The sequence below is a fragment of the Arvicanthis niloticus genome, chromosome 2 (genome assembly GCF_011762505.2).
Source record: "Arvicanthis niloticus isolate mArvNil1 chromosome 2, mArvNil1.pat.X, whole genome shotgun sequence".
NCBI classification, from domain to species: Eukaryota; Metazoa; Chordata; class Mammalia; order Rodentia; family Muridae; genus Arvicanthis; species Arvicanthis niloticus.
In genome coordinates this window covers 83,709,523-83,737,006 of record NC_047659.1, presented here as the reverse complement: position 1 = coordinate 83,737,006, position 27,484 = coordinate 83,709,523, and the positions used below count along the sequence as shown (strand labels likewise).

At 36.9% G+C, this 27,484-nt stretch overlaps 2 protein-coding genes and 1 pseudogene across 4 annotated transcripts; 2 read left to right on the top strand and 1 right to left on the bottom strand.

Annotated features, from left to right (window-relative positions):
* Positions 1-2,564: 2,564 nt before the first annotated feature.
* Positions 2,565-3,286, bottom strand: LOC117703206 (iron-sulfur cluster assembly 1 homolog, mitochondrial pseudogene; annotated as a pseudogene).
* A 2,248-nt stretch (positions 3,287-5,534) lies between these two features.
* On the top strand, positions 5,535-14,926 carry LOC117703795 (olfactory receptor 4F15-like). Of its 3 annotated transcripts, none has more exons than XM_076929441.1 (4): positions 5,535-5,646; positions 7,445-7,594; positions 10,937-11,008; positions 12,261-14,926. In XM_076929441.1, exon 4 carries the CDS (start codon positions 12,273-12,275, stop codon positions 13,233-13,235), a length of 963 nt encoding a protein of 320 aa, XP_076785556.1. In that variant the 5' UTR covers positions 5,535-5,646; positions 7,445-7,594; positions 10,937-11,008; positions 12,261-12,272; the 3' UTR covers positions 13,236-14,926. The 3 variants fall into 3 exon arrangements, with proteins under 3 accessions (XP_076785556.1, XP_076785557.1, XP_076785558.1); XM_076929442.1 differs by having other exon boundaries at positions 12,238-14,926; XM_076929443.1 differs by having other exon boundaries at positions 11,850-14,926.
* A 3,757-nt stretch (positions 14,927-18,683) lies between these two features.
* Positions 18,684-25,025, top strand: LOC117703775 (olfactory receptor 4F6-like). The gene is made up of 2 exons (XM_034495605.2): positions 18,684-19,092; positions 21,300-25,025. The coding sequence occupies exon 2, from the start codon at positions 21,302-21,304 to the stop codon at positions 22,238-22,240; it is 939 nt and encodes a 312-aa protein (XP_034351496.1). The 5' UTR covers positions 18,684-19,092; positions 21,300-21,301; the 3' UTR covers positions 22,241-25,025.
* The last annotated feature ends 2,459 nt before the right edge of the window (positions 25,026-27,484 follow it).

The following is a 27,484-nucleotide window of genomic DNA, read 5'->3' as shown; positions in this document are numbered from 1 at the left end:
GTAAGTCAACCTGGGGTAGGTCTTAAATCCAAGATTCTTATCTCAAGAATCAGAGTGTTTCATGGTCTTTCAGGATTGCAGTGTCATAGCTGTCGGTATCTGTATTTGTTCCCATATACTGCAGGAGAAAGCTTCTCTCATGACAGCCAATAAATACTTAATAAAGATGACATGGAAAAATGAAAGTCACTTTAATAAGTGTGGGGTTGGGCAAAATTAGATATGCTCATGTAGAATAGTTAAAGTTGACTTTCAATTTTTATCTTGTAAAAACCAAACCAAACCAAACCAAACCAAACCAAACCAAACCAAACCAAACCAAAGTAAACCAGACTAAACCAAATTAAACCAAACCAAAACAAAACCCAAAACTGATGAAAGATCTTAATGTAAGACCCTAATCTCTGAAACCAGTGCTGGGAAGCATGGGGAAATCGCAATGTCTAATCATTGCCCAAACTTTCTGAACCTACAAAATGGGAAAATCTTTGCCAGCTATTTATTTAAAATCAAATTCTTATCTTACATACATAAAGAATAAAAATTAATCAACAAACATAATCCTGTAATAAATGGGTTAATGAACTGAGACAACTGTTCTTTTTTCCCATTAAGTAATTTATTTATTCACTTTACATCCCCATGGCAGCCCCATCTCCTTCCAGTGCCCCCTCACAAAGCCCCTACCCACTGCTTCCCTTTCATCTCTGAGAAGGGTGAGGTTCCCCCCTGGTTACCAACATACCCTGACATCTCAAGTCACTGCAGAACTGAGGCCAGCCAAGGCAGCCCAGTTAGGGGGACAGGATCCACAAAGAGATAACAAAGTCAGGTTAAGCCTCTGCTCCAGTTGTTGGGGGACACACATGAAGACCAATTGCATGTCTGCTGCATATGTGTGTGGAGGGGTGGGAGCTAGGTCCAGTCCTTGTATGTTCTTTGGTTGGTTGTTTAGTTTCTGGGAGCCCACAAGGGTCCAGGTTAGTTGACTCTGTTGGAATTCTTGTGGAGTTCCTATTCCCCTCTGGGTTCCTCAATCCTTCTGCTACCTCTTCCATAAGACTTCCAGAGCTTCATCTAGTGTTTGGCTGTGGGTGGCTACATCTGTGTCAGCTACTGGGTGGAGTTTCTTAGAACACAGTTATGCTAGGTTCCAGTCTACAAGAGTACCTTTAATAGTGTCAGGGGTTGGTGCTTGCCCATGTGTTGGGTCTCAAGTTGGCCAGTCTCTCAGCTCCATCTTTGTCCCTGTATTTCTTATAGACAGGGCAAATTTTGGGTCAATGGTTTTGTGGGTGGACTAGCATTGTTACACCTCTACTAGGAGTCCTGCCTGGCTACAGGAGTTGACCTCTTCAGGTTCCATAAGCATCTTGGCTTAGGTGACATGTATTGACTCCCGGGAGCCTCCTGCCATCAGATAGATTTCTAGAGTGGTTGTACAAGTTTGCACCTCTACTAGCAATGGAGGAGTGTTCCCCTTTCTCTACATCATCACCAGCATGTGATGTCACTTGTATTTCCTTTATTCTGTTTCCATTTTAAGTTCTTGGATATTTTAATTAATATCCTTTACCTGTTTGTATTATCTTGTATTTTATCTAACTTTGTGCTTCATTTTTCGTTAATCATTTTATTCATTACATTTCAAATGATAGTTCCTTTCTAGTTTCTCCTCCAAAACACCCCCATCCCATTCTTCCTCTCCTTTGCCTCTATGAGGGTGCTTCTCCACCCACTCACCCACTCCTGCCTCACCACTCTAGCATCCCCTTACGCAGAGGCATCAAACCTCCACAGGATCAAGGGCCTCCCATTCCACTGATGCCAAATAAGACAATCCTCTGCTACATATGTAGCTGGAGCCATGAACCCATCCACTTATACTCTTTGGTTGGTGGTTTAGTCCCTGGAGCTCTGGGTGATCCAGTTAGTTGATACTGTTGTTCTTTCTATGGGGTTGAAATCCCCTTCAGCTAATTCAGCCCTTCCCCTAACTATTGCACTGGGGTCCTGGACTCATTCCAACAGTTGGCTGTATCTGCATCTGTTTTAGACAGGTACTGGCAGAGCCTCTCAAAGGACAGCCATACCAGGCTCCTGTATTGGGCCATGCCAAAGGTGAAGGAAACAAGGTCTCACTACACTGTTACCCAATTGTTCTGCCTGAAATTTGTGGTTGGCAAAGATTGAGAAAGGGCCAGGAGATACTCTCAAGCCCTTCTGTGAACTAGGTGCACGTCTGTTATTTCATTCCTTAATTCCCAGCAAAGCAATGGCAGCAAAGCTGGTTCCAGCACAAAGCAGGCTACAGTGGAAGGGCAGGATAGGAGTTTTCTGTACAGAATGACTCAAGGAAACCAACCGCTTCTCAGTTTCTGTACAGAGCACAGATACCACATTTTTGGAACTCTTAAAACGTTGGCTTGATTTCCAAATGCGTCACTTTATTTTCACCCATGAGGCAGCCACACACTATAACTTCTGAGCACGTGACATCACATGATTTCTTCAGTAAGCTGCAACGTAGACATAGTTCTCCTGGAGCTTGCAGTCCTGAGGTTTCAAATGTTAAAGCTTTCACCGCAGCCACAGGTTCCCTTGATGTTGGGGTTATTGAACACAAAGACACTGGACAGTCTTCTAACTAGTCCATTTCTGTCCCTAACAGGGTTAACTGTGCTTTCTTCTCGATGAATACTCGGACTCTATCTTGAAAACCTTCTTCATCAGAATCTCCTTTTGTCTTTGGATACTCCAGGCTATAAGAGAGGCCGTTACAGCCCCTGATTCACATGCCAACGTTCAGACCCACATGCTCTGACTTGTTTTTAAGAAGTTTTATCTAGTTCACAGCAGATGGGTCAGCGTGAGCGCCGGCCACGTGTGCTGCAGTTTCCTCTTGCTGACGACCCACACGGTGGTGTGGACCAACGACTTGTCCACATTGCAATGTCTGCAGCCTCAGTCTTGGACTGGAGCGTAGGGCCTCAGCTTCTCTCCATGGACATGGTGGGCGTTTTGACTGCTTTTCTCCATTTTTGTTCCTGTAGTTCTTTCAGACAGGAACAATTCTGGGTCAGAGTTTTTGACTGTGGGATGGTAACCCTATCCCTCCACTTAGTGCCTTGTCTTTTTACTGGAGGTGGACTCTACAAGTTCCCTCTCCCCATTATAGGGCATTTCATCTAAGGTTCCTCCCTTTGAATTCTGAGAGTCTTTTACCTCCTAGGTCTCTGGTACATTCTAGAGGGCCCCCCACCTCTTACCTTCTAAGTTTGTCCATTTCCATTCTTTCTGCTGGCCCTCAGGGCTTTAGTTTTGATCCCTCCCAATACCTGATAATGTTCCCCCTTTCTCCTCTCTGTACCCTTTCCCAACCAGGTCCCTCCTTCCTTACCCAGATTTTGTGATTGATTTCTAATCTCTCCCAAGTGGGATTGTGTAAATTGTGAATTTTTTAATGCCAAGGTCAAATAAAGCTACTATGCTGATGACATACATAATAAGTTCCTGGCTTAAAATGATTAAAAATCATTCACTCAATTTAGATCTGGGAGGGATCAGTAATATGTAAAGGAAAGTTTTAGTGGCATGATTGTCAGGGAATCTTGAATGGAAGATGTTTGCTAGAAAATGTGGGGGTGGGGTGGGGTGGGGGGGATATCCTCGTGGAGACGGGGTGAGGAGGAAATTTGGGATGGGGAATAGTCAGAGGGTGGACCAGGAGGGGGATAAAATCTGGAGTGTAAAAAAATTAAATAAAATTAAAAAATAAAGTGAGAGAAATATGAAAAAAGAAAATAAAAACCATGGAGAAAGAGACAAATATTTTGATGAATTTTTTAATGCAAAGGATTTCAGCAGAATAGAAACTTTTATCATATATTTCAGTAAGAGAGTAGACAAATCCTTATTTAATGCTGAGCATACTGATGTAATAGTGGAGGAAACATGGGAATTATAAAAGAGAAAAGGAAATGCTATAGCAGGTGGTGGGTTCTGTATTTGTTTCCTTCTGGTTTTAAATGGAGAGTAGGAGAAGCTGTGATTTCACTCATGAGACTTTGATGGCACCTGTTACTATTTCCTCATTAAGAGTTAAAGGTGCTCTGAGACCTCATGGTTCACGAGGATTACAGAATTCCTGAGACTCACTGGTATTCACACATCCTTGAGTTTATATTAGACCTTATCCATTGACTATATTTGTTTTTGTTCACTGGTATAACTGTGAATGATTTGATAATGTGTTAGAGTCCTGGTGATGTGACCTCTTCTGAGTTTCTCAACTCCCATAAACAACTACAATAACTAATTGGTTATTACTAAGGTGGGCGTGAAGGGAAAACTTCGCTGCGTGAGTGGCTTCTTTATCTGGGCTTAGTAGGTGCTTCCTTATGTGTTCTCAGGGAAAGTCATACAATACTTGAACTTAGTAGAGACAGAGAATAAAAGATATATCAGTGAGAATCTGTGGAGTGGGGAACAGCAAAGGGGTTTTCTTTCTCAGTGTCGTATGTACTAGCATGCTATTTTGCTATGACTGAAGTTGATTGGTATCTGTCATAGGTTATAAGACATTCAACTGAAACTTAAATCTGCTCACAGTTAAAAATGGCACTCAATGAAAGAATTACAAGCACAAGATATACAAATGAGAACTTTTATGTTAGTCTTTGATTTTGTACATAAAGTAGGTGAAACTAAAGAAACTTTTATGACAGTTTTTTTACATTCCTTTCATGAAAAGCCAACCCAGAAAGTCCATCACTAATTTCTTAACCTCTGTGGGTGTTACAAATGAAATAAAATAAATAAATACATAACTCAAGATTCAAAGAGAAAACATGTGACTTTTATTTTTCTTGTTCTGGGTTATCTTACTCAGAATAAAGCCATTTCAAGTTTCATACATTTACCTGAATTTTATAACATCATCTTTATTAGCTGAATAATAATTCATTATTCCATGTGTAAATATAGGACATTTTCATTATCCAAGTTGATCTAGGCTGTCTTTATTTCTCTTTTTTTTTTCTGGTGTTCTAAGACTTTATATTCTATTTACTAAACTATACTGTAATTAGCACATTAGTTTGATTTAACTAAGTAATGATAGTTTGAGATAATATTTAAGATTAAAGTTGAGATAATTAAGGAATAATAGAAATGATTATTTTAAAATATTTGAGACAGCATTTCACTAGATAGCCCTGGCTATTCTAGAACTCAGTATGTAGATGAGGCTGACCCCAAACTCACAGCAGACTACCTGCTTCTGTCTTCTGAATGTTGAGATTAAAGGCATACACCACCTTTCCCAGCCATAATTGTAACTTTTGTATCTATGTAGGATAATAATACCAAGATGACTTCAGTTTTCTTATCTTTCTACTAATTACTATACTGTGAGTTGTAAAGTTTTTTGGTCACATAGGCCAAAACATTTAAGTCTCCAGAGACAAGAATTCTGTATCCATGTGATTCTTCTAAATTATGATGTTTTTACAGTACCTCTTGGTAAGTGACCTCTCGATGTGTATATAATTAGCTTCTTCTCCCTCTAATGGAAGATTCCATGTGGCACTTTATGTGAGAGGACACAGGGAAACCTGACTCTGCCAAGATGCTGTTCTCATTTAGGTAAATAAACGGGTGGCAATAAACTTAACGCTTGTGTAGTTTATTGTTAGATGTGAGTTTGTGGTTGAAACTGCTGTGACACAGTCACTTCCTAAAGTGTTTGTGGAAGCCTAGAGTGAAGCAGAGAGCAATCAGAGAAAGGAATTGAACAGCACAGGAGGATAGTTGTTAAACATCAATTTCAATTATTGGAAAAGGCTAAGTACCTGACAGCCTTTGAGCTGGAACCACATTGTAAATGGCCTTGAGAAATCAAACAACTTTATGTTATTTTCCTTAAGTTTGTTATAATTAGCCATTATATGCTCACTGATGATTGATTGGGCGAATGATTTAATATCGTATGAACTGACAACTAAAGAAAATATCAATACATACAAATAAAAGTGGGAAAATTGTATTTTTCTATTCACTTTTAAAAATAGGTGAATATGAACTATTTACCTTCTGTGGAACATTTAGTGAATATTCTGCAAAATAGGAGCAGAGTTTAGAAGTAAATACATGATGAGAAGTAAATTTTAACATGTCATCAAAATTCCTAGTTCTGCAGTCAAATGCTCTACCCCTGAGCCATACCCCCTAAAATTCCTAGTTCTGAAAGCAGATGTTCTGCTAGAATGTCAGTTTTAAATTTCAAAACAAAATAGTAATTAAAAATGCCAGTTTAATTTATTTTCTTGTTTTCATCTGCCACTATAGATGGGGTTTTTGTCTTCATTTGATTCTGATCAGGGATCTGATCATGAAAGGTTTAAAGGGATATGAAGCAACTTTCACATAAATATTTATTTAAAAAGAATACAGGGCCACTTAAATGAATGTGGAGATGTTGTTAAATTAGGAGGGTCTAAATTTCTTTTGGTTTAAGAATGGCCTTGAATCAATCTGTAAAATGGTAATACAGACAGACTCAATTGAGGGAGATAAATTCCCAATTCACAAATGTATTATGACCAATTTTAAGCTTTACCATTTCTTTAAAGAAAGAATAAAAAGGACCATGCTTAAAGAGAGAGTAAGGTTAAAAGCAAATGCTACAATTTATTTAATTCATCACTTCATAAGTTTATGCAATTCCTTTGACTATCTTTTCATATTACACAATCATGTATGCTTAATGTGCCTTTTTTAATGTCCCATTTTTTTCTTTTTTTAATTTTAATTTTTTATATATTACATTCTATCTTCAACTCTTCCCTCCACTCCTCCCAATCACTCCCTGAACCTTCCTTTCCCCCAGACCAACCATATTGATTCCTCCTCTGTTTCCCTTAAAAAAGCAGGCCTATACTGAACATTGTTTAATAAGATAAAAGAGTGGGCTCAAACCTTTTTACATGATATCTTGCCTGGAAGTGGCAACTCAGTAGGAAGAAAATGATCCTGAGCATAGGCAAAAAGTCAGAGACAGCCCCTACTCCCAATGTTGGGAGTTTGACAAGAACACACCAGACATCTGTGAGGTATATGCAGAGGACTTACTACAGACCCATATAGGGTCCACATTTATTGTTTCATTGTCTGTGAGCTCCTATGATACCCACTTAGTCAATTATGTGGGCCCTGTCCTTGTGAGTCCTTGACCCTTCTGGATCCTACATTTCTTCCTCTGACTGTTCTGTGGGGTTCTGTTTATTGTTTGCCTGTGGGTCTCTGGTCCCATTCATTGCTGGATAATGCTCCTTTGATGACAATTTGTTCAGGCACAGATTTATGACTATAGTAGAATATCATTAGGAATGATTTCATTAATTTATTTTTTGCCAGTCATATTTATTTCTATTTTATGTTATAGAGCTGTACTGCCTCTGACTCCTGACTGTCCAGGCGGTGTCAGGTATGGGTTTCCTCAGCTTGAAGAATGGGCCTCAAGTTGGACTAGTCATGGATTGTTCACTCTTGAAAGTTCTATGCTGCCATTGCCACAGACGTCACATTGTCACAGGTAGGACAAACTGTAGGTCCCAGGTTTTGTGGCTGGGTTGATGTTCCAGTTCCAATGCTAGAAGTCTTGCCAGGTTATAGTAGATGGCCAGTTTGAGCTCCATGTCCTCTCTTACTAGAAGACTTCACTAGGATTACACTTGTAGATTCCAGAGTTTCCACTGCACTAGGTTTCTACATCACTCCAAGTGCCCCCACCCCAATTCAGTCGTCTCTCCCAGGACTTTCTAGTCTCTCTCATGCCCTACCCTTGCCTGATCTTTCCTGTTCCCTGTTCCCATCCCCATCTGAACCCAGTTCACTTGCAAATCCTATTTTTTTTAAAATCTGTTCTATTTCCCCTTCCCAGGGAGATCTATGAATCCCTCCTTGAGCTCTCTTTGTTATTTAATCTCTCTGTGTCTGTGGATTGTATCATGTTTAGCTTTTACTTAACAACTAAAATCCACTTATAAACGAGTACATACCATGTTTGTCTTTCTGGGTCTGAGTTACCTCACTCAGAATGAGCTTTTCTAGTTCCATTCATTTGCCTGCAAATTTCATGATGTCATTGTTTTTAACAGCTAGTAATGCTCTATTGTGCAATTGTAACACATTTTTTTTTTTTTTTAAATCTATTCTTTGGTTGAGAGACATCTAGGGTGTTTCCAGTTTTGGCTATTATGAATAAAGCCACAATGAACATGGATGGGCAAGTGTCCTAGTAGATGGAGGATTTTTTGGATATATGTTCATGAATGGCATAGCAGGGTCTTGGAGTAGAATTGATTCCCAACCTTCTGAGGAACCACTATATTCATCTCCATTGTAGCTGTACAAGTTTGCATTCCCACCAGCAATAGAGGCATGTCCCCTTGCTCTACATCTTCACCAGCATGAGATGTCAATTGTGTTTTTGATCTTAGCCATTCTGACAAGTTTAAGGTAGAATTCCATAGTAGTGTTAGTTTTGATTTCTCTGATGGCTAAGAATGTTGAACCTTATAGGTGTTATTGTCTTATTGAGAAATTAATCAATGAATTAAATTTGTATTTAGAACTAAACATAGATACAGGGTTCTATGAGAGCAGCTGTGCTGTTTATATTTGAAATTTCATTATTTGGTCACTAAAATGATATGACAAACGTAATTAGCATATTAATGTGTTACCGTATGGCAGATAGTACAGTTTGAAACATATTTTAGACATGGCAGTAGATGTCTACTGTTTGTTCATATTTATTAATGCTTTTGAGTAATTTATCTTATGATCTTGTCACTATTATGAGCAAGAGAAAGGAAGAAAAGCATTGATGTTGTTAGCATCTGTTGAGTGTCCACAAATGGAGCACCTATCTACTGAGGACATCATTGTGTCTATGGCATCCTACGCTTATGCTGACCAACCTTTGTTGAACACATGATTGTGATATTTGTTTCATTTCTATAAGTTAACTGAAACAAACATTTTAATTTGTTTAATAGAGAATTAAAACATAAGGTCAAGGCTTTCAGTATCCTTTCCGATAGGAGACAGTCCCTGGATAAACCATGAACTTAATCGTGAGTCTTCAATCCAAAGCCTAAATGTTGCCTTCTATGCTGTTTCTTCTCTAAATAAAACTAAAAGTACAATATAATATGATACATTTTTTTTTCATAGAATTTTGGACAAAATGCTGACATGCAACTCTGTCTTTGAGTGGTTTAAGCATCTGGATCATGTGGGATTCATTCTGTGACAGTAATTATATTTATACTCAGGCTTGATGTACCAATAGCCTAGAAAAATGTAAATTTTGATACTTGGGTTTTATTGTAATGTCACATTGCTAGAGACATTTCTCAATACTTACAATTTGTGTACCTAACATGATGTATACCAGTATCTGCCATTTCATAGACTTATCCTTCTCTATGGACCTTTTTTTCATTGTTTCAGAGAAAGGAAATATATATATGAATACACCTATATTTGGAGCATGAATTTTGAATCTAGTTAACTCAACTAAAGCATTAATAAAACATGATGATGATATAAATGATATAAAAAGATGTTATGGTTAACATTTGGTAAACCTTGAAGTTAAACTTTTTTTTGAGATAAGAACTAAGGGCTTATATGTTAGAATAAGCTCTGTAATTTCAGCATGAATACAGTATTGAAAAACATAAACTTTTTTGTTTTTAATAGAACAGACTATGTATTAGTCTTCAAAGATAACTGAAAGAACTTAGGTTCATAATATTTTTCATGTTGGCTGATTTATCACATAAAACAGCTTTTTATTAAACTGTGAAGGCTATTAAATTTAGAAATATCTATGAAACATCACATTATACCATGACTGCTACTATCTTCTGTGTATGATCACAATCTGAAAATATGAGTATAAAAGTACTTTCATCTTTTATAAAAGTTTAATTATCAAATTTATGGACATATTCATGGTGTCAATGAGATGTTTAAATACATGTGAACATTATTGTTTGACTAAAGGAAACTAAATAACATTCACCTCACATATCTACTCATGATAAGAACATTGAAAATCTACTTGGCAATATTCACATATATGACATAGTGCAAATTTCAACTACAGTCACATGCTGCTATACTAAATCTCCAGGAACGCCTCACCTTGGTTAACTCACTATTATTCTCCTTTGAGAAATACCTTTTCTTTCTTCACATAGCATGCTTATGATGCATTGCCATATTTTCTTCTTCCATGAGTATAGCTTTTTTTGTGCTTATTTACTTAATATTTTTTGTACACTATATTTTGATCATACTCTTTACTCCCAACAATTATTCCCAGACTCTCCTCAATGGACTACTTACCCAACTTAGTGATCTTTCTCTTTCTCTAAAAAAATCTGAAAATCCAATCAAAGAGATCCAAAAGACAAAAATACCAGAACAAAACAAAGAAAACCAAATCAACCAACCAACCAACCAACCAACCAACCAACCAACCAACCAACCAGCCAGCCAGCAACCAACCAACCAATCAACCAACCAAAGCACACAAAAATATGAGTGCATTCTGTGTTAACTGACTCCTGAGCATGGGGCTTAACTTGGAGTGTGGCTGATCTCACCAGTGTCACTTCACTGGACAAAATTAAGTCTCTCCCAGCAAGTATGAAATTAAAACAGTTTCTTGATTAGTTATAGTATCTTGTGTCTACTTCTCCTTCTCAGTGCTGGGAACTTGTCTGGCATGAACTTAGGCATGCTATGATAGTCTATGTGAGTTCATATGTGCATCATATAAACTGTTGTGTCTGGTCCTGGAGCATCCACCACTTCTGGATCTAACCATGTTTTTACCTTTTCTTCCTGGCTTCTTTAGGTTCCATTTCCCTTGAGATCTTTCCATAACAATTTCCATGACTTGATTTTCACTTATTATGGTGACTTCCAGGTTTGTTTATGTAATTATATTTTATTATAATTTATGTAATAGGTAATTTTCTTTTAAGGGTAAAAAATAGTCAGGGATGATGGTATGTGACTATGTTCTACATGCATCTATCAAAGAAATCAGATTACTCACAAATAATTTTTATGGATAATGCTATAATAATACAATAAAAAGATAGTTTTTACTTGGTAATGTCATTTCTTCTCAATATATACCCTATAGGTGAGAATTTCTCTATCATGTGATAGTTCTTTAATCTTCCGTATCTCTTCTCTTCTCCTCTCTTCTTGTCTCATCTCCTCTTCCCTTCTTTCCCTTCCTTTCCACTTCTATCCCTTGTTCTCCCTCTCTTTCTCCCTCTACTCCCCTTGCCATTATCCCCTTCCCTCTACCTCTCTTTTTTTCTCCTGTCTTGACGTGTCCTCTCTTCTCTTTTCTTCTCTTCTCTTTTCTTTTCCTCTCCCATTCTTTCTTCTTCTCTCCTATCCTTTTGTCCTTTTATTTCCCCTTTTACCCCTTTCTTCTCCCCTTGTCCTTCTCCCTTCCCCTCTCTCTTCTCTCCCTTTGTCTCCTCTCTTGTCCTCTCCCCCCTTGCAATCTGTGAACTTCTCTTTTTGTTTTGTACTATTGAGGATTAAGCACATGGTTTTATATATGGTAGACAAATGGAGATTCATTGTGCTATAAATCCAGTCTGCACTTAAAGATTTGAAAACACTCCATTATTTATAATGAATGTATTAATTGATATTCTCACTAAAAGTTTATAATAATACCCTATTTTAAATGATTTACTTCTAATTTTTTTGTGTATTTGCATGTATATGTCATGTATGGACAGGTGTCTGTGGAGGCCAGACAAAAGTATTAGATTCTCTGAACCTGGAATTACAGGTAGCTGTAAGCTGCTCAACATACATGCTGGCAACCAAACCTGGGTCCAGTGGAAGACAGCAAGTGCTCTTAACAGCTGAACCATCTTTCTAGCCTAGGATATCATCTCTTTAGAGACACTCAACCTTGTCATCTTTTTATGTTTACAAATACCTTTTCACATGTGTGAAGTCCTAGTTCAGCATGGATTTTGTCTGTAACCATCTTATGATTGCTTATGTTCAACATTTGTTCATATCTCTGTTTGACTCTATGTTAGTTATAATGTTGAAGTAAAAATAGGCTTTCATAACTTGGAGAGTCACCTATTCTACTAACACAACTAAAATTTACAGTTTCTCTCATTTACTCCTTCAAGCCCCCAAAGTCAATGGAAGATGTGAATCAGTCTGTGGTGTCAGAGTTTGTGTTCCTGGGACTCACCAACTCTTGGGATATCCAACTATTCCTTTTTGTGTTCTCCTCCATATTTTATGTGGCAAGCATGATGGGAAACTCACTAATTGTGTTCGCTGTGGTTTCAGACTCTCACTTACACTCTCCTATGTACTTTTTGTTGGCTAATCTCTCTTTTATTGACTTGGGTATTTCTTCTGTTACTTCTCCCAAGATGATTTGTGACCTGTTCAGAAAGCATAAAGTCATCTCTTTTAGAGGTTGTGTCACTCAAATATTCTTCATCCATGTCATTGGTGGAGTGGAAATGGTTTTACTCATAGCCATGGCCTTTGACAGATATGTGGCCATATGTAAGCCTCTCCATTACCTGACCATTATGAACCCAAGGATGTGCATCTTGTTCTCAGTGGCTGCCTGGGTGGTTGGCCTTATGCATTCTCTGGTTCAACTGGCTTTTGTAGTAAACTTACCATTCTGTGGACCAAATGTGTTGGACAGCTTCTATTGTGACTTTCCCCGGTTTATCAAACTTGCTTGCACAGATACATACAAACTGGAATTATTGGTGTCAATCAATAGTGGCTTCATGTCTGTGGGCTCTTTCTTCATACTGATCATTTCCTATATTGTCATCATTTTTACTGTTCAGAAACATTCTTCAAGTGGTTCCTCTAAGGCGCTGTCTACACTTTCAGCTCATGTTACTGTCGTGGTCTTATTCTTTGGTCCTGTGATGTTTTTCTATACATGGCCATCTTCTTATACACACATGGATAAGTTTCTGGCCATATTTGATGCAATCGTCACCCCCTTTCTGAACCCAGTGATCTATACATTGAGGAATCAAGAAATGAAAATGGCAATGATGAGAGTGTTCAGCAAGCTAATGGGTTATAGGCAAATTCTTAAACACTTGAACTTTGAACAGCCTTAACTGAGCATAGAAGTTTATTGTTAACCAATTTCTGAGAAAAGTATTTCTTTGTGTATTTTGATATGCTTATTTATACTTACATATACACTATTTTGTCTTATATTTACTAAGAAGGGACATTATCTTATGAAAGCATGCACTCACACTTGCATGCACACACATATACATGTTTCAAAATATAATAAAACTCAATTCTTAAGAAATAATACCTACATGAAGTAAATTCTTAGACTTAAGGAAGATGGATGTTTAAGAAATTTAGAATAGAAAATACCTCTCTCCTTTAAAAATATTATTTTTATTTTAAGATTATATATATATATATATATATGTCTTTGCATATGTAAGTGCAGGTCTATCTGCAAACTTGGAGAGGGCATTGGATATGCTGAAGATGTAGTTACATGTTGTTTTGAACCACCTGACTAGATTATGAGAACTAATCTTGGGTCTTCTGAAAGGGTAGTACATGGCTTAATAGTTGAGCATTTTCTCTAGACTCTGTCTCTATTTTTGAATAGAACTATTTATGATAGGAAGAGGTTTTTTGCTACATTTCACAGAGCATTTATACAAAAATATTTAACTGGATCATTTTCCCCCATGTGTGCACCTTACACATACTCTCTCTTTTCCTTTTGAACTTTTCCAGCTATGAAAGGAGGTTAGAATTTTTGAGTGTACCTCAGAGTCTTACATATACATATGCTTGGGTATGGTGTGAACTATGTTTGGAACAGGAAGAAGGAGTCAAGGGAACATTGTGATTTTTTTCCTGCTGATTCTAGTAGACTACTCAAAGAGACATTTAATACCCTTAAATTTTTCTTACTTTTCTCTTTCTTTCTTTTTTTTTTGTCTTCTCATTTGAGAGACAATGAAGGCTTCCATTTGAATGGTCGAATACTCTCATAGAGTTCACCTCCAGTAGAAAGACAGGTCATCAAGTGAAGGAATGGTATTACCAACCCACAGTCAAAATTTCTGACCCAAAAGTGTTTCTGTCTAAAAGAACTACAAGGACAAGAGTGGAGAAGAGTCTGAGGAAAAGGTCCAGTGACTAGCCCTACTGGAGATCCACCTCATGTGGAGATACTTTGGTGTGACACTATTATTGATGCTATGGTGTGCTTATGATAGGAGCCTAACATGGATGTCTTTGGAGAGACCCAACCAACAGCTAATTGAGATAGACAGATATTTACACCCAACCATTGGACTGAAGTAGGGAACCCCTATGGTTGAATTAGAGAAGAGATGGAAGAAACAGAAGAGAAGGGTGACCCCATAGGACAACCAGCCCCCATAGGATGATCAGCAGTCTCAACTCACCTGAGACTCCTGGGAGCTCCCAGAGACTGAGCCACCAACCTGGTAATGTTCATGAGCACCCTCCCTTCCCCCACATATATAGCAGAGGACTGCCTGTCTAGTCTCAGTGGGAAAAGATGTGCCTAATCCTCTTGAGGCCCCAGGGTATCTTGAGTCTTGAGTCTTGAGACCCAGGGAGGTGGGAGGCCTGGCAATGGGGGAGTATCCTCTTGGAGACAGGGGACAGAGGAATGGGTTGAAGAACTGTTGGAGGGGAGACTGGGAGGTGAGGGCAATGGCTGACTTGTAAATAAATAAAAAAAAAAAGGCTGATTGATCTCAATAAAATTGTTCCATCCTCGGTTCTATGATCCCTCCAACCTGGTCTGATTTAATTCCTCATGACCATATCTAGTGACCTTGGCCTAGTAAGGAGGTGAAGGTTCTTATATCTGCCCTACCCTCACATTTAAAAAAAAAATCCGGGCTGCTAGCTGACGGTGCAGCTACAAATAGGTGTGGCTTTGTACACCAGTCAAGAGAATCTGACAATTCTTCAGGAGAGGCTCCCCACTAAGGTGATTGTAATTTGTAATTTGTGGCAAGTTGACATTAAAACCAACTGCCCCTCTGTCTCTCTGTCTCTCTGTCTCTCTCTGTCTCTGTCTCTGTCTCTGTCTCTCTCTCTCTGTCTCTCTCTCTGCACATGCATGCATTTAACTTGTAGTACTTTCTCCATGGAGAAGAAAACATGAGTGTCACTTGTGAATATGTGAACATACATGCTGGTCTAACCCGCAAGTGAATTACCACTGAAAAAATCTGATGCAGAAGTCATTTAGTTATATAGGTGATTTATATTGTGCTTCACAATAGGGACTGGGAACATGAAATTTAGAATTTTAGGATTGTATTAGTGTTCTTTTTACAATCTCTGATAAATGGTTTTCATCAACTGTAAATAATGAGGTTTATGTATCAATGAACTATATCTATCTATCTATCTATCTATCTATCATCTGTCTACTTATCTATCATCATCTATATATCTACTATTATCTCTCTCTCTTTCTCTCTCTCTAAATGTATCATGTCAAGATTGATCTCATATTGAAATGAAACTTTTTTCATTTTCTACGTAGAGGCTTTTGTACAACCCAAATTCTTTTGGAGGGAATGATGAACTGAGGAAAACTGTGTTATCAGAAGAAGCCTCAGGATTACATGTAGACAGAAGAATTTTTACAGCTTTTACATTTTTCTGTCTTTTTCTTTTCTTTCCTTTTTTTTTCTCTGTAAAGTCAATTTGCAGTACTTTAGTAGTGGAAAGAATCTGAGCCACATTTATCTGGCAATGATATAACAACTACTCACCATGAGGCCTATTTATTTTTTCTAATTCGATATTTTCCCAGCTCTGTGCATCCCTTGGATATTGTGGAGAAATTTTAATCCAGAAACATGGCTGAATTAAACAGGTTACAGGTGAAGACAGAATGAACCAGAGAATCAGAAGGAGCCAAAAGATTAGAACAGAATGCCAGAGTTAGTTTGAAGTCAAGGAGAAAAATCCAGTCAGAATCCAACAGAAGCCAGTTTGAATCAGTTAGCTTGGAGAGGAACAGCTGTTGATGACATCTGGAGGTTATTCCATCTCTCCTAGTTGTGTAAAGAGTAGCACAGAACATGCATATAAAAAGTTTCTTGTTAGTGTGATAGTTCTTTTGGTGATGCTTGGGAGTGTTATAGAAGGGTCTATTTATGTGGTAGTTCTATTTCTGTTGTTTTGAGAAGTCAACAGACTAATTTGCAAACAGGCTATAACACTGAACACTTCAACTAGCAGTTCTTAATGATTCTGCCTTCTAACGTTCATTCCAAAGCTTGTTGTTGTTTGTATTCCTGTTGATGGCCATTCTGACTAGGTTGAAGTGGAGTCTTAATCAGCATTTTCCTGATGTCTGTAAAGGTCCAATAGTGGGCATTCCTATATTGGTAGTAGCCAATTTCTATGTAATTGGACTAGAGACCATTCTTCAGGAAGGAAATTTTGTGTGGTACTATAAGCCTAGATAACTACCTGGGACTAGTTAGATCAAGAAGAGAACCTATTACCTCCATTTTACTAAACCATCTCAATTCCTATTTGCACTCCTAATATTTACATTATATCAACCAACAAGTGTAGTTCTCACCCCTCATCAAAGAATATTATCTAAGGAACAGAAAGAGACATTTACAGAAAACTACTACCACCACCCAAAATGTAAAGAACAACTGATCTTGGGGAGCCCAGTCACAGTTGCTATATCTACAACACAACTCTGTACCTAACACTCAGCAAGCATCATGTAAAAGTGGACACAAATGTTGTAAGAGGCAGAAGACCAGAGAATCTACTGTGAGATTGTGTGAATTCCTAGAAACAACAAGGAAGAATAACCCATAATACTTCAGAAATATTTCTGCTAAACAATAATTAATAAAAAACACAGCACCAATAAACTTGCTAACATGAAAGAGGAAATTCTATAACCTATAGAGAAAGCACTATAGACAACTAAGGAATACTGAGAGTATAAAAATAGACTTCTCCGTGGATGGGCCTTAAGTGGTAGGTCCTGAAATCATACGCATACAAGTAACACTGAACAGCCTGAGATAATAGTATTTCTATATTTTTATATGTGTGTGTGTGTGTGTGTGTGTGTGTGAGTGTGAATAACAAAGAAAAAAAAATCCATGAATTTGAGAAGGAGCCAGGTGGGGACAAGTGGAAGAATTAGAGGAAGCAAAGGCAATGAAAAGAAAGAGGGCACTGATATAATTATCTTTTAATCTAAACCTAAATATCATACAAGTGTATTTAATATATAAGGTCACATATACTATCTCCATGAATACTTAAAAATAAGAAGGTAGCTTGATTTAAGTGTCTAGTCAGCTTTATTTTATTATTCAGATGTTTTAGTTTTTTCACATATACACATTTATCTATCTTCCATACATTCCTTTGTGACTCATTTAAAGCTTTTTTTTTTTTTTAAAAAAATACCTTTATTTTATTTTTTACCATCCAGTCGTTGCCCCCCTCCCAGTTTGCCCTACCACAGTTCCTCATATCATTCCTCCTGCCCCTTGTCTCTAAGAGGATGTACCCCCACCCCACCATCTCCCTGGGGCTTAAGGTCTCTCAAGGGTTAGGTGGATGTTCTCCCACTGAGGCCAGACCAGGCAGTCCTCTGCTGTACGGATGCCTTGGACTAGCTCGTGTATGCTGCCTGGTTAGTGGCTCAGTGTTAGAGAGATCTCAAGGTTCATGGTTAGTTGAGACTGCTGGTCTTCCTATGGGATTGCCCTCTTCCTCAGCTTCTTCCAGTCTTTCTCTAATTCAACCACAGGGGTCCCCAACTTCAGTCTAGACACTTGGTTGGCTATAAGTATATGCATCTGTTTCAGTCTGCTGCTTGTTGGACCTCTTGGAGGACAACCATGGAAGGCTCCTATTTGTAAGCACACCATAGCATTAGTAATAGTGTCAGGCATTGGAGCCTCCCCTTGTGATAGATCTCAATTTGGGCCTGTCACTGGGTCTTTTTTCTCTCAGTCTCTTTCCATTTTTGTCTCTTGTAGTTCTTTTAGACAGGAAAAAATTCTGGGTCAGAATTTTTGACTGTGGGATGGCAACACTTGATGCCCTGTCTGTCTACTGGAGGTGGACTCTACAAGTTCTCCCTCCCTTTGCCCCCTGTGATTTCTTTCTTCTCCCTCCCAAGTGGGATTAAAACATCTTCACTTGGGCCCTCTGCTTCTTAACTTTATTGAGTTCTGTTGATTATATCCTACACATTCTGAATTTTTTTGGATAATATCCATTTAATATTGAGTACATGCCATGAGTTTCCTTTTAGGCCTAAGTTATCTCACTCTTGTTATAAAGCTTCAGTCTTTGACTTGTCAGGATTGTAGGTAGCTATTCTTTTGCACAAATGAGATCATATTGACAATCTAAAGTCTCTGTAGTATCATTTGGTCAGTACTCCTCTATGGGCCAATTAGCTGCATGTCCCATAGTAGCAGCATTCATTTAGATGCTTATACATGAAATAAGGATACTTCTAACAGGAGAAGAGTAGACTATGCTTAAGTCTTTAAAAATTAACCTCTGAAAGCACTAGTGACAAATATAGAAATAGCATAGTGAAATACAATTTCTAACATCCCAAAAAACCAGTACTGAATTGAATTTTTCTGCTGTTATATTGCTTTCTAAAGAAATAAATTAAGTATTACCTTGCACCAGAGAAAAGAATTAAAATGAAGTTAATGGATAAAATGTCAGAAATGTAAACTACTTGGTCTAACTCTTAAGTTTGAGATCCAGAAACAAGGAGCTTCAAGTATAGGAGGCAACATTATGAGTGTGGGTTAAAAATTGATTCTGCATCAGAGTAATAATAACTTTCTGCTCTATCGAACACTAAAGGATGTCGTGTGGAAATAGATAATGATGGCCTGGAAACAACCAGAACCCTCTGAGCTGAAGGTATTGTATAGATTCATATTCTTAGTGTTTACTTTTAAGAGACACAGGAATTATAGATGCATATGAAATAAATGGAAAGGCCTAGATGCTTACAAATGCAGACTGCCTCCTCTCTCATTTAGATCTACCGAGTATACTGTGAGTCACTTTAGGGCAGCTAGAGTAAGGTACAGAGCACAATTGAATAGTCATGAGAAAAATGTCAAGTCCCTTCTACATTTTGAAGAGGAAACTGATCAGACTGTCAGGATTTCTACAACTCACTTTTCTGAAATGTACTTCTACTCTAATTTTTAATTTCTCTAATTATGAAGGGGAAATAATATGGCAGAATGTTGTTACTTATGGTAGTTATGAGTATCGGACAAAATTGTGTATTCAAAAAAAGTATGGTGCCATACACATGGTTGTTACTGGTTCTGGGTTGGTTTGGGTTATTATTATCACAGAGAACTCATTAGTCATGGACTATTGCAAAGATTCTTTGGCTGTGTCAGGGAATCTTGAAGTTCAGATATGAGTTGTACATTGAAACAAAGCAAAGCAAAGCAAAGCAAAGCAAAGCAAAGCACAGCAAAACAGGTTGTGTATCTTAATCTTCCACATAGATTATGATTTTCTCCAGACTACAACCTTCATTGGTCTGATTCACAGTGTCTTTTCTACTTCACAAAAATTATATAAGCACACTACCTATTTGGATATCATACCAGGTACATTTTTATTATTATTTCCATTGTGTATAGTAAAATAGAAGACTTTAAATTAGTGACTGTGTTAGAACTTTAATATATTGTGTCCATTTTGTATGGCATCCATCTAGTAGTATGCATTTATTCATTGATCACAAATAGCTATATAAATGATACAGTGAGTATATAATGTTTCTCTAATCGCATAACAAAAGGAATGTGAGGTAAATTAATTGGAGGGAAATGTCTTCTATAGAATATAAAAGATAAATAAGTACAAACAAGAAACAAACAAATGGACAAGCAGTGGTCCAAAGAGAAGAGAACACCATCATTGTGAAGAGTTTTATTGCATAGCAGACTAGTATTATAAATTAACCAAAATGTTAGACTTGGGATGATTATTTACCATCTGCCCTCAGCCCCTTTAGTTTTACAAACAATGAAATGGGAAGCAGGCAGTGAGTGAAGTGCAAAAGGGATAGAAAAATAAAAAAACCCTCCTTGGGTTCTCGAAGTCTTGGTTTTGGGTCCTGATTATGTTTTTCTGTCTCCAAAGTCAGTGTTCTTTTTACTATGCAATGAAGTATAGAAAGACAAAACAGTATGGAAATGATCTTCAACTATAAGCCATGTAGAAATTTTTAATAAACTTTACTATAAGGATCAAATTTTATATATTTGATATGATCATACAATATATAATATAGTAATATAATATATAAAATATAATATATAATATTATACATCATATTATATATTATACTAATTACATATATTATAGTATATATGTACATATATACATATATATAATATAATCATATAATCCATGATTTTTTCTGCATCCTAAGTACCATATCTAGTCTTACTCTTAGTCTGATACTTCTACAATCTTGGATTCTTAACTCTTTTTTCTCTCTAGACTGCTATAAAGTGGAATGCCATTTTGGTTTCTACATTATCTTCTCCATTCACATGGAAAAAACCAAATTTAGTTAGAAAAAAGATTAACTATGAGACATATTAATCAGAGTAATAATACTGCACCAGATTGCCAATTGGAGTAATCAAAGGAGTAAGAAAAAAAGATCACCAGAAAGTTCTTGATACTGGAAAGCATCATGGGCAGGAGCAACTACTAGGAGAGAAATCAGGGGTTTTCCTCATTTCATTGATTCTGTGTGTGTTATTTCCAGAGAGAATTTAGTCTGTTCATAGCCTTTCTTCAGGTCAATTATTTGTTCTTTTCTAATACTAATCCATAAAGATTTCCCAGTCTGTATTTGGAAAGAGTTAGGAAATACGGAAGATGACATGCAGTGGCTCATGGCATTGAATGACTGACAAAACTCTGTGAATAAAGTTAGAAGTTATGTTGAGGTGTATTGGCTCTATGCAGGAATGTGTTTACAGTTTGAAACTGATTTAATTGCTAACTCCAGACAAAGCTTGGTTTTTGAATTCTTTTCCTTTTTTAAAGGTTTTGTTGACTATAACTCACTTTTTTTCCTACAGCAATGGATAAAGCCAATCACTCTGTTGTGTCTGAGTTTGTGTTCCTGGGACTTTCTAATAGATGGGGAATCCAGTTGCTTCTCTTCCTCTTTTCTTCTATGTTCTACATGGCAAGTCTGATGGGAAACCTCCTCATTGTGTTCTCTGTGACTGCTGATTCCAACCTGCATTCCCCCATGTACTTCCTGCTGGCCAATCTCTCATTTCTTGACCTTGGAGTTTGCTCTATTGCAGCACCCAAGATGATTTATGACCTTTTTAGAAAGCACAAAGTCATCTCATTCGGAGGTTGTATAACTCAGATCTTCTTTATACATGCTATTGGGGGCACAGAAATGGTGCTTCTCATAGCCATGGCCTTTGATAGGTATGTAGCCATATGCAAACCTCTTCACTACTTGACCATCATGAGACCACAAATATGCATTTTAATCTTGGCAGTATCCTGGATCCTTGGACTTATCCACTCAGTGGCTCAACTAGCTTTTGTTGTAGATTTGCCCTTCTGTGGACCTAATGTATTAGACAGCTTTTACTGTGATCTCCCTCAGCTTATTAAACTTGCTTGCACAGAGACCAATAAATTGGTGTTCATGGTCACAGCCAACAGTGGACTCATCTCTGTGGGCTCCTTCTTCACGCTCATCATTTCTTATATCTTTATTTTGGTGACTGTTAGGAAACACTCTTCAGGTGGCATATCGAAGGCCCTCTCTACTTTGTCAGCTCACGTGACTGTGGTGGTTTTGTTCTTTGGACCATTAATTTTCTTCTACACCTGGCCCTTCCCTTCATCACACTTAGACAAATTTCTTGCCATTTTTGATGCAGTCCTCACCCCCTTTCTGAATCCAGTCATCTACACATTCAGGAACAAGGAGATGAAGGCAGCAATGAGGAAACTTTGCTCCCAGCTTGTGAATTACAGGAAGTCATCCTAAATACCTCATGAAAACAACAAGGGCAACTCTACACTCAGTGACCATGAGGAAAATAAACTGAATGACATTTCACTTCTCTATTAATGATTTTGTATATCAGGTTAAATTTAGGAGTTCACCAAGTTATCATCTCCAGTACCTTAATCAACACGGATAACAGGATTTAGAACTGGAACTTTTTATGCTTCACACTCTGTGCCTTATGCTTCACATAAAGTATTTCATAGTTAGGATAATTCTGTACAGTATTTCACCTTGATGATTTTAAAAATAAATTAAAGAATATTTTCCTTAAATTTATGATTGTTCCTTTTTGATTACTATGTAAAATACCTCAAACTAAGTTGATTTCCCCCTTAATATACCAGTTCTAGTGTTCTTAAGCCTCCAAGAAGAGCTAAACAGAGAATATGCCCACAAATTTACTATTGAAGATAAGCATAACTCCTTTTTGCTGTTATAGTTCCTGTTTTAGAAAGTTCTCAGTAAATGTTTTTGATGGTGGTGGATATGGAAGGCAATGGTTGTGTTTGCAGCTGAATTATAGAAATTAATAGGCCCTAAATAAAATCCTCAAATCTTTAAACTCTTAAAAAATGTTTATATGATAACAAAACATACCTTTATTCTTTCCCCCACCCCCAAATCCTGTGAGAATGCTTACGTGGAGAAAGCTATGGCAGACTCACAAAGGCTAGGAAATAAGACTGATAATATTCTGACATATATTTTTCTAAATTATTGAACATTTAATTATATAACCACCTTACTCAGCACCCAAGTCCTCCTCTAGAGGCTAGCTTGACACTTTTTCAAAAACTCTCCAGATCCAGCCTGGGTCCGACAGCTAGTGACCCTGCATATTCTGGCCACCCATGCCTGTACTGCAGCTAACTTCTGAGCTCCCTCCAAAACCACTTTGACCTGCAACAGCCCACAGGTCCCTTCCATACAACCTCCGACAATTATTTTATGCATATTGTGCATTGATTCAATTCTAGCAAATGCTAAGTAGGTAATATTTTTATTCTTGGATTAGAGAACTAAGACACAAGAACCTCACTAATTAGACCAAGACACCTGCTGGCAAGTGGCAGATCTAGGCTGCAAAGCCAAGCAGCCCTGCTTTGAATCAAAATACTCCCACCAGGAAAGTGAGTCCCTTCACGTGTACTTAGAATTTCTAAAGACAATTTTACACATAGCACTGTAAAATAGTAAACACGTCAATAAAATATTATATTTGAGATTTATAAACTGCCACTTTGATTTCTTGTTAAATATTCAAGACTGAGCAGTAAATTTTATAGTAAAATAATTCTATGGTCTACTTCAGTGCAAACACAATAATACATAAGTGAAGGACCCTGGACAATCTATTGTTGGGATATCTTTATTCCATGGTAGTGTCATGTCATTTGAGGAAGTTATTGAAGACTTGGGGAGGACATTTCATGGAGTTTCTTTATCATCACCGATACTGAGTTTGTATTATTTGATGCAAAAGATTAACCAATTTTAAACTAGCGTTTGATTAACAGATAGAAAAAATGACTGCCAGACACTGCTGTTAGTTGATCACATCTCTGTTCACAGTGAAACATATTTATTGTTGCTTTAATACTCACATCCCATGAATACCTAAGTCACTGAAAAGCTCTTTGTCTGTTTCCTGTCAGTATTTGGTTCCTTGTAGTCATATGCCCTGTAAACTGCTTTCCTGTTTTCTTCCATCCAATTGCCTTCCCACAACAGAAACTAATTCACTCCTATTTTCTCCCAAGAAATTGGTAGTGGGGTTGGGTTTTTGGATTCTTTGAGGGTACAATCTGGACTCTATTTTATGGACTAAGACTTGTTCTGGAGTATACAGAGGACCAGGAAGAAGCCTATCTAGATGGAATTTTCTCACCTCACTTGGTTCCCTTACTCTCCTTCTTTCCTTGCTGATGGTAAATGAAATCTTATTCTAAGCCTGGATCATTTAATTCTATTTTGAAATGAATGTATATCACTAATCCTTACTGAACTTGTATATACATTTTTAAAATCACTATTTAAATAAAACAGACCTGTATACTTATAAATGATTGTCAAAAGTCATCCTATGCTGAGAGTCTCTTGTTAACCCATTCTTTTCTAAGGCAGAGAAAGTAAAACTGGGTCAATTACCTGTATACAGGCATCACACAATATTTAGAAAAATTTCTGTGTGCCGCTGGGGAGGTGTAAAATAAAATGAATAACACACAGTCACAGATTTTTGTTCTATCACTAGCAGGTAGAATAGTGGGTTGTGAAAAAAAATATTGTATCATAACACAAATATGACATATAATGGATATCTATTTCTGCTTCTCTGTAACTATTTATACATTTGGGACTACATTTATGGCAAGTTGTTGATGTAAATGTAGAACAAACAACAATCTTAATGGTCTCATTTGGCCAGGAAAATGAGTTTTGTGTTGAAAGTTGAGTAGGAAAATTGATGTGTCCTGGAGTTCTAGTATGTGGTATATCGACTATAGCTCCTATATATAAACTATATCCTTGAGATTGCTGAGAACAGAGACTGAACTGCTCTCATCATAGCAAAGTGATGATGGAGTTAGTAACTATGTCAACTAACATCACTGTGACATATAATTTCTTTTATGTACATGTATCAAAGACAGCTTCTTATAACTCAAATACACATAATTTTTGTTTTGTTTTGTGTTTTTTAAACATTTTTTTGAGATATACATCAAGAAAGGTAGTTGGGGGAGGAAATTTGAATGAAGATTGCCAACTAGATGTTAAAAATATTTCATGTCTTATAATTATTATTCAAAGATTTGAATACTGTTCAAAAGCATACATAATGAATGGTTTTAGAGAATTTTCCTCTTGGATCATGGGAATAAAAATACAGCTGAAGATACAGGCAGAGGCCATGTGGACCTACTTACTGTGCTGGAGTAGAAGTAATAAAAGCCAATGGGAACATTATTACCCTGAGAGTAATGTGATTTCATTTCTGAACATCAGCCTGATTATTGGAAGGGTGGAGAAGTTTAGAACATAAAAGCTAGAGTCCCTACCCAGTTACAAGAGAATGCCTTCTGAGGTTTGTGCAATAAAACATGCCCCGTGAAACAAAGGTCAGAAGGGGAAATTGAAAGTGAGAGAGAACTGGAGATTAATTGCTTTGACTTGATTATTTCTGTTGCTTGTAAAGGGTTTGTAAAGCTAAAGCTGAACTTTATAAATTGTACAACTCAAACTTCATCAAATTAGATCAAACTGATCAAATTAGATTGATCACCATCTGCTATTTTATTTAAACTTATATAGATGAGTCTGATTTTGTGAATAAATTATAGCAAATTATATTTTAAAATCATTATGGCAAGTAGGTTATGAATTTATTCTAAATTCACTTGCAATTATTTTTAGAATCTATCTTTATTTTTATATATGTGAGAGAGGATGAGAAACAGAGTATGTCATATACTTTTAGGTGTCTAATATGGCCTAGAGGCCATTGGATCTCTTCTAACTGGAATTACAGATAGTTATGGGCACGACCCCATACCCCTATCCCTGGAATGTGTTCTGGGAAACAAACTCAGAGCCTTCTCAAATTATTTTTACATAGAAGAAAAAGTGATTTAGTCTCATCAATATGAAATGGCAGAGAGTATTTCATGAATACTGACTCTGCATTTACTAACATGTTCTAAAACTCCCACCATTAAAAGATGCAGTATAACCAGAGTCACAAAAGCACATTTAAAATGTTAACATGAGTAAAGGTCATTCACCTAAAGCTCAAAAATTATAAATGAATGCAATTAGGAAAACCTTGATATATATATTTTAGTGAAGAAGGATCATTATACAAGCAGGAACATGCAGGAATTTGTTGATCATGTGAATAGGGATAAAGCTATATGACTTTCTGGATTTGTTGATTAGGATGGCCTTTTCTGTTGTTATCTTTTGGATTCCAAAAGGCTTATGTCTAAAGCTTACAAATTTCCATTCTTTGAACAACTCTGTTAATCAGAGCCTGTATATATATATGTGTGTATATATATATATATATATACATGTGTATGTATATACACACACATATATAATACATATGTATACACACACATATATATGTGTATATATGTATGTATGTATATACATATGTATAAACATATATATGTATGTATGTATACACACACACACACACATATATATATATATATATATATATATATATATATATATATATATATATATATATGTTTGTATACACAGTCTTATTTTTTATGCTGAGTACTTTCTTATGAGGAAGTTTCTTTCAACTTCAGTAACCAGGCTGTGCTTCTACTTTATGTTCCTGAAACTTATTTGAGAATTAGAAGCTTCTTCAGAAGAAGGCACATGAGATTCTAGAAGGTCATGTGACCAAATCATGCCATGTTTGTAGTATCAATATTTAAAATCCTTGAGGAGACATTTTAAGGGACTGAAAGGTGGATGTGCAGGTAGAGAGACATTTGTCACCAAGCTGAATAACCTGAGGCCATTGCCTTAAGCTCAAATTATGGCCAGAGAGACCCAACTCCTGCAAGCTGTCCTCTGAACTCCACAGCATGATGTAGCATGAGCACAGAAACACACTGGGTAGGGGAAAGGAGATGCAAAATAAACAAATAATAAAGAAAGAAAATATTTTATAGGCTTATTAAAAATCCGCTGCGAAAAAGAAAAAAATAGCAGACATGGAAGACAGCTGAGAAGTTGTAAAGATGTCATCTCAGAACAGTTTAGACTCACGTCACACCCAGCAAGGTGCTATAACACCAACTTATATCTCCAGAACTCAGGTGGATGCAAAAAAGAGAATCACAAACTCAAGATACAACTTAATTATAATAGAGATTTGCCTAATCAATACAACTCAAAATCATCACAAAAATCTCTGGTTGATTTAAAAAATATATTCTGTAACTCTCCCTGCCAATAGGTTGAATCTAATTTTCCAATCTTAGAGCTGACTTAGTGCTTGAGGTTGCTTTGATCAATGTGATATAGCAAAGATTTTGCTTCATGAATTTCAGAAGTTAATAGTGCTTTGCAGCATGTGCTTGGTATTTTTCTCCTTGTATTGCTTGATCAACAGTCAGGAACTGATAAAGCTTGGGCAAGACTAATGACCAAAGACTGTTTTCAAAGACGTGTTTAGACCATAGATCTCCAAGG

Coding starts and splice junctions, on each gene's coding strand:
- LOC117703775 (XM_034495605.2), top strand. CDS start 21,302: ATGGATAAAGCCAATCACTCTGTTGTGTCTGAGTTTGTGTTCCTGGGA.
- LOC117703795 (XM_076929441.1), top strand. CDS start 12,273: ATGGAAGATGTGAATCAGTCTGTGGTGTCAGAGTTTGTGTTCCTGGGA.